The sequence below is a fragment of the Triticum dicoccoides genome, chromosome 7B (assembly GCF_002162155.2).
Source record: "Triticum dicoccoides isolate Atlit2015 ecotype Zavitan chromosome 7B, WEW_v2.0, whole genome shotgun sequence".
Classification (NCBI taxonomy): Eukaryota; Viridiplantae; Streptophyta; class Magnoliopsida; order Poales; family Poaceae; genus Triticum; species Triticum dicoccoides.
Genome location: NC_041393.1, coordinates 232,047,988 through 232,055,191, shown reverse-complemented (window position 1 = coordinate 232,055,191; position 7,204 = coordinate 232,047,988). Strand labels below are relative to the sequence as shown.

General features: G+C 42.7%; 1 protein-coding gene across 2 annotated transcripts; it reads right to left on the bottom strand.

The window, feature by feature from the left end:
- Positions 1-1,240: 1,240 nt before the first annotated feature.
- On the bottom strand, positions 1,241-6,664 carry LOC119337061 (uridine kinase-like protein 2, chloroplastic). Of its 2 annotated transcripts, none has more exons than XM_037609167.1 (14): positions 6,218-6,664; positions 6,036-6,127; positions 5,544-5,613; positions 5,326-5,444; positions 4,794-4,890; positions 4,546-4,625; positions 3,964-4,104; positions 3,794-3,877; positions 3,589-3,649; positions 2,986-3,046; positions 2,209-2,302; positions 2,042-2,114; positions 1,840-1,922; positions 1,241-1,738 (listed from the first exon to the last, which is right to left on the bottom strand). In XM_037609167.1, exons 1-14 carry the CDS (start codon positions 6,399-6,401, stop codon positions 1,595-1,597), a joined length of 1,383 nt encoding a protein of 460 aa, XP_037465064.1. In that variant the 5' UTR covers positions 6,402-6,664; the 3' UTR covers positions 1,241-1,594. The 2 variants fall into 2 exon arrangements, with proteins under 2 accessions (XP_037465064.1, XP_037465063.1); XM_037609166.1 differs by having other exon boundaries at positions 3,964-4,158; positions 6,218-6,662.
- Positions 6,665-7,204: the final 540 nt, after the last annotated feature.

Sequence of the window (7,204 nt, the reverse complement as noted above, 5' to 3'; positions counted from 1 at the left end):
GACCCCGTACGTGGATTCCACCACCAACAGATTACTACAAACTCAATGTGGACGCAGCCGTGTCACGCCCAGGTACGTTTGGCGCAGTTGGTGTGGTTTGCAGGGATGAGAGAGGTTTGTTCATGGGAGCGTCAGCTCTCGTTTTCAGAGGACTGCACAATCCCCAGGTGCTAGAAGCACTAGCTGTTCGGGAGGCATTAGCACTTTCAGAAGATCTCTATATCAATCATTTACTTGTTGCCTCCGGTGGCAAGGTGGTGGTAGATGCAATCAGACAGGGAAGCTCAGTGGAATTTGGAGCCATTGTCGAGGAAATCAAGGCTAGAGCAACTACCTTTATTTCATGTTCGTTTACTCATGAGTATAGGACCTCCAATACGAAGGCCCATAATCTCGCAAAGCATGCGTTATCTTTAGGGTTTGGCCGACACACTTGGCTAGGACAACCCGGCGATCTTCTTTTAGTACCTATGAACATTATGATTCAGTAATAAAGCTTTGTGAGATTCTCAAAAAAAAAAAAACTACTGGTGGGCTTGGCATTATGAAAAGTCTGCACTCTTTTAGGTTTTTCATTCTTTCTCTTTTTACTCACCTACACATAACTTTGGTATTACTAGTAAGGTATGCGTGCATTGCACACATGAGATTTGGTAACCAAATTATGAACAAATACCACACTATAGCATGTAAGCTTTGATTCATATATGCATGATGTAGATGTTCATTTAATTCTTATAGTTCATTTCATTCAAAATCAATTAGTTTTATAGAAAAGTTAATCTATTTTAAAATTCATGAAATTGTGCATTGTAAAGCATAAAGTAAAAAGAAATAATGGCAATTCATTTATAAAAAACAAGTTTGGGCAATTATGATACGGAAGATTCTAGAACAAAGGAGAAGTGCTTCTTTTGAGGTTTGTGCACTATGCTTAAGTTCAACCATGGAGTCTTCTAGATTGTACATGTGCAGAATCTGGTGGAATGTAGATGATATCCAACGGCTAATAGAGCTCGGATTTGCCATTCGAATTGGCTTCATCCAACGACCATCTTTCAAAGTTATTCGCACACTATATAGGGGTATAGATATGACTTTGCTATTTGTTGACGTGTTTTCTTGTGTATAAGTGTTGTGTACATCCTATCTATGCGGAGACCGAGTGTGTACTCATTGTGTTTGTGTATTCTTGATGCTCCATTTTAAGCCAATAGAATCCACTTTTGTCGAAAAAATGTTGAGGCAATATTACGACATGTATCTGCCACGAGCCCACAAATCCAAGGCAAGCTATACATTTCTCAAGCCATTATAACTGCTGAGGACCAAGTTATAATCATGCCAAGGGCCTCAAAACTCACACACAAAAAGGCAAAGCTCGTCACATGAACATAAGGCGCAAAGTGTCTATCTTAGCCATATGAATTATGATAATGCACGTCATCATGTGACCTTGGTGCCTCCAATGGTTGCCAGAGTGATGCCTCCGCTCCACTCTGCCGGTATACAACAACCAAACACCAGTATATCTCCTGTTAGCTCTACCCCATCTATCGCTTCGCCGCCAAATGGAAGCGGCGTCGTGAGCCGATTAGTCAGTGCCGAAGTAGCGATCGCCGTATTCACCCAGCCCTGGCACGACACGGTATTCCTCGTTCAACCCGGCGTCGATCTCCGATGTTACGATCTTCACACCAGGGAATCGCTTGCAGACACAATGGATTCCTTCAGGAGCCTGTTTGTGGAATGTCGTAAACAAGCTAAACAAAAATAAGGAAACAGGTACTGGATGGTAACTAAGCTAGTACTCCTAGATGGGGGGCTAGACAACTTTACCGAGATAAGATTAAGAAACATGATGTGGTCCTCTGGAACTCCTGTACTTCTAAGAAGCTGTATAGCTTGATTTGCTGAGTTACCTGTCAGAAACAAAGTATACTAAAACTTTAGTCATGGGAGTAACCAACTTCTATTAGTTCTAAATTTGAAATGCAAACAGAACGATCAAGAAAAGATTAGACGGATATGTAACACTAACCTGTACCGAGCACAGGATCCATAAGTAGAACATGACGTTGAGCAATATCCTCGGGCAGCTTGTGGTATATGAGCTGAACACAGAAGTAAGGTTTATTCACCAAAACCGCAGTAGTGAACTATTTTCAAGAACATTTTCAATTGAAGTATATGTAAAGAACACTCAACTTGTTGTCCGTTGTCTCCAACACGATGTATTAGGATTTTACCTATTTTTATCCCCTTACAACAAGCACGCAGAGCATTCTCCATGCTTTCACCACTGCAGTGAAACATATATATCATTCTAAGTTTTCTAACTACTCCCTCCGATCCAAATTAATTGACGCAACTCTAGTACAACTTTAGTACAAAGTTGTACTAGAGCTGCGTCAGTTAATTTGGATCGGAGAGAGTACCAAAAATGTATTGCACGAGTAATTTCACTGAAAATGTATAACTAGGGAAAAGGAAGAAGGCTGGGACATTGCATGTAAGTTTAAATCAGCTCTGGTTGCTCCTACTAGCCAGCAGTATAGCATGAGTTAATAGTGATTAACGTCTGTTACTTAGTACTGTAATAATTGATGGAATGGAACAAAAGTAGGGAGCTATGTACCAGGATTGAAAAGTCAATTCTAAGACATATAATACAGGATAACTGAACTGTGTAAAGACAAATCGCAAACGAGTCAAAATTTGACACATTATTTGCATCCCTGAATTATTGCGCATTTTTTATATGTGTCTATAGAGTGCAGAAATATCCATATAATAGTTTATGTACAGGTATAGCGAATTATTGAGGCTAGTCAAAATGAGCTACATGGAAGCTGCATAAGCTAGAATATGGTGGTACCTAAAATTCCAGCCTTTTTTTTTTGAACCGGGCATAACCCCTTAACTGAATAACGGAAATTAAAATTCCAGCCTTTTAAACTATAAGATTTTAGAAGTTGGGGATACCTTCGAACAATCGACACTCCACAGAGCTTCTTGCAGAAGTCAACTCCTGAATAAATAGATCCTGGACAAAGCATAAATAATCATGATGTTAGTGTACAGAAATTTCATTATTTGTTCTATTACAGAATATGAGTGAGTACACAGGGCCTTGCGTTAACAGAAATACACAGTTGACAGTCATATGAAGTAAATAAGCCAAACAACCAACAATCTTTAGAAGTCCCAGACTTCCAGAAAATTATTTCATGAATACAAATTGGACAAGTACAAGTTTAATTTCACAAATTGAGGGGATAAGCCCTTATCTCCACGCAAGCTCTGTTAACCAATGACGACATGGATCAGTATTTTTTGAAATTATAAAGGGGCTATTCTGTGTTTTTTCACCTGGTTTCCGTATAACAAACCAGGCACCTTTTTCTAAATGGAAAGGCAGAGCACCTGCCATGTTCCTGAAAAAAAGGTAGCTATTCCAGCTCTCCATCTCCAACCATAATTCAAACAGATGTATGGAATTAAGTTATTTGACTGAAGCATGGCAACTAATTTCTTAGAAAACAGATAACAAAAGGGGTGCATGACACAATGGAACCAGTGATGTACCTGTAGGTGTAACGACCTGCTTCTCTGTAAATGGCAAATTCCCCAGACCATGCTCAACTACCTAGCAAGATATTTCCGTACCAGCAACACTTAGTAAACAGTCGACTACATTTATGAACTATGCAGCTTAACTTTGCCACTGGACTCAAGGAATTTATCCAAGAAAGGACAAAGAGGTAGGGGTTATGAGAAACAAGACCATTACCAGACGAATCAGCCGATCTGAATAGAAGACAAAATCAGGAGTCGTAATTTCCCGGTCACGAATGAGGGTATGCATTCCCCGTATCTGTCCAGATAAAATTTTAAGAGCTCAAGTTTGGAAACCTAAGTACCACTATAAATCTTAAAGAGCAACAGTTACGATAAATATACCTGGAAAGTTGTCTGAACTACATAAACATTTGGATATAATTTGCACAAGTCATGTTGTCCAAGTTTTGTACGAATATGTTGCGCAATTAAATCAATGGCAACATGGTTATCTCCTCCTCGTGGTATGATCACATCAGCATACTTCTTGGAAGGCAGGATAAAATCATCAAAGGCGGGCTTCACAAACCTCCCGTACTAATTATTTCATTAAAAAATTGTGTTAAAAAGGATAATGACATGCATGTGTATCTCAATATACTTCATTTCTTTCATGCGGCATATTTGTGTGGGGGGGGACAATGGCAGAATGATAGGTGAAGAGTTGGAGACGACAATGATATACCTGTGTAGTGTCATGGGTATAAGAAGATTATAGTCTGTTGAAAGGCTAACTCATAGATACCGAAGAGAGATGGCCGCATGATAGAGAAATAATAATTTAAATTGCATGCAGACCTTATATTTTGAAACAGCAGGATACTGTATGCCTTATGCGTTGAAGCTTAGGGAGTTAATATACTTTGAATAGAATAAGGCTAAGAGATCCAAAAGTGAAGCAGACGAGACTGGTGGTAGAATTACCTGCTCAAGCACTGAGAGAACATCTCTACCTCTTTCAACTGTATCACGCCTTATTCTTCGGGCAAGCCTAATATCAGCATCTAAACCGATCCATAATGGTCAACAGAAGAAAGGGTGAGCGGTCAAATAATAGCTATAAATATGACTAACCAAACAAAACGGTAGGACACTCAGAGCATGCAATGTCTCCAATATTGTAGCCATGATGTTATGAATCATATATGCAACCAAATAGAACAGCAACAAACCTGTGTCAACGAAAATTTTCATGTCCATCAAGTCACGCACCCTTTGATCATGAAAAACCAAAATGCCCTCCAGAATGATGACATCTGATACATTGACCTAACAAAAAAGCCAATGATCTATTCATAAGAGGAATTATGGACCTAGTTAACAATCATAACCATTTGATTTGGCTTGAATTAAGAAAAGGCATCAAACAGAGCACCAACAACACTAGACATCATTGTTTAACACAAGCTCTCGTGTTCTTCTACAGATTAACAATAGAAGAGCTAGGGACATGGTCATACAGCAGATCATTAGCACCTTCGTAAATTGTAGATTTTACTTAAATTGAGGTAGTAAAACAATAATTTCTTAGATTCATGCCTTTCATGTCATCAATTTTCATCTTTTTTTTTGCAGGTTATCAGTTTTCATCTCATCCAGATATTCTACAGAAAACATTTGTATACAAATTTACTCACCAATAACTACATTCACAAAGGCATTATCACTTTCACATAAATGGTTGATTATGCAGTCAGTTATCACCTTTCTAAAGCTCTCAGAGCATCGTCGATGATTCTTGAAATCATATATAGGAATATTAACAGACTGTCCACTCTTTAGCTTTCCCATGCACTCCAGAAGCTGATCAGTATCAAATGCATCTGCAAGCAAGAAAATAAAATCTTATCCTTATGTAAAAAGTAAAGTGGATTCAAACCCCGTGGTAAAAAGAAGGCATAGATTTTCGTCACATCAAGTACCAGGGTGATCAAAGTTGTACTCTTCCACATGTTCAGATTCCTCCTCAGTTAAACCGCGGTAGAACGAATCCTGCAAAGTTGCAACCAAAGCTTAGTTATACTTGCTCCTGGGATGCTTGGAAATAAGGTTTCTGCAATTGGTGGTGTGTACCATGATGTGTTTTAATAGTTGGATCAGATTTAATTCAACAGAAAAATGGATGCGTCTTGGAAGCGATGTAATAACGGATAGTTTGAGTAATAACGGATCGATCCAATTCCCCGAACAAAAGCACCAATAGAACAGTTGGAATCATTTAGTGTAGTAATTAATGTGCGCCATCATCAGAGTAGAGTACAGGATTCCAACTCCACCCACTGATCTCTAAAACTGAACAAACGTAACAGGCACTACACGAGCATATGGACATCGCAGAGCAGCACCAACGGAGGAGATAAAAAAGGCAGAGCAGAAAATAAGCACAATCCGACGGGCAACGAGCAGCAGCTGACCTGGCTGACGAGCAGGACGCGGTGGTCGTGGAGCTGCTGGATGATCATGTCGCACACCGTCGTCTTCCCCGACGCCGTTCCGCCGCACACCCCTTTGAAAACGAACCAAAAGGAAGAAGAAGAAAAAAACTGAAAACAGAACCAAGACGGAGAAACTGCAGGAGAGAGCCGCGGAGGGGTACCGATGACGAACGGCTGCCTGGGCGTGGGGGACGCGAGCCCGCTGGGCGCGGCCGCGGAGGCGTCGGCCGCGCCGTTGCAGGTGGCGGAGGAGGGCGAGGAGGGGAGGGAGGAGGAGAGGCGGCGCGAGTCGCGGCGGAGGCCGCTGAAGTGGGCCCCCACCGCCGAGTCCAGGACGTCCTCCATGGGTCAGCTCCGCGGTCGCGGGCGTGGGCGTGGGCGAGGCGAGCTGGCGATCGCTGTGGCGAGCTCGGAGGTTTTGACACGGGGATGAGGCGGGTTTTGGGTGGGGGAGGGAGGACGGGGACGTGGTGGTGGCGAAAGGAGGACGCTGCGTGGAGCCGGCTTCGCGTGCACCCCGCCGTGAGGCGGCTGGACTCCGTGGACGCGGAGGCGGGCCGGGTCTCTGGACGGCGCACCAAGAAGCGGTGCACGGAGGTTGTGGCGGGCGGAAGAGGAGGGGCATATCATATTTCTCCGTGACGCGCCGGGGAATATGTGGGGTAGATTCTGTTTTTTCTGCGCCTCGCAGCTGCTGGTCCTCCTCTCCTGTTGCTTAGCAGGGGAAAATAAAGCGGATTGCTGGTCCTGTTCGGTGCTCCGATTTTGCTCTCCTTCCATTTACTACTACTATTTCCCTGGTTTCCATTTCTACTCCACAAAAGTTTGTGCGTGTGCTTTCATTGGAGGCTCGCAAGCTGCACCGCTCGATGCACGTTTGACCGACCCGTAAAACGCTGCTTCTGCCTTCGTTTGCCTCCCTCGGTGTGATCGACGCACTTGTCTCTACCCATTTGTTGCGTTGCAGTACAGTATCGTGGTGGTTCGTGGAACATTACTGTTCCAGCCAGTAAACAACGACTCGCCTTTTTTTGGGGACTGCTGACACGACACTGTGGATAGGACCATGGCAAAAAAGAAACGAGGAGTATGAGTATGACGCGAAGGTGCGGCGTCACGAGGTGCCCAGTTGGGCGCGGATCTGACCG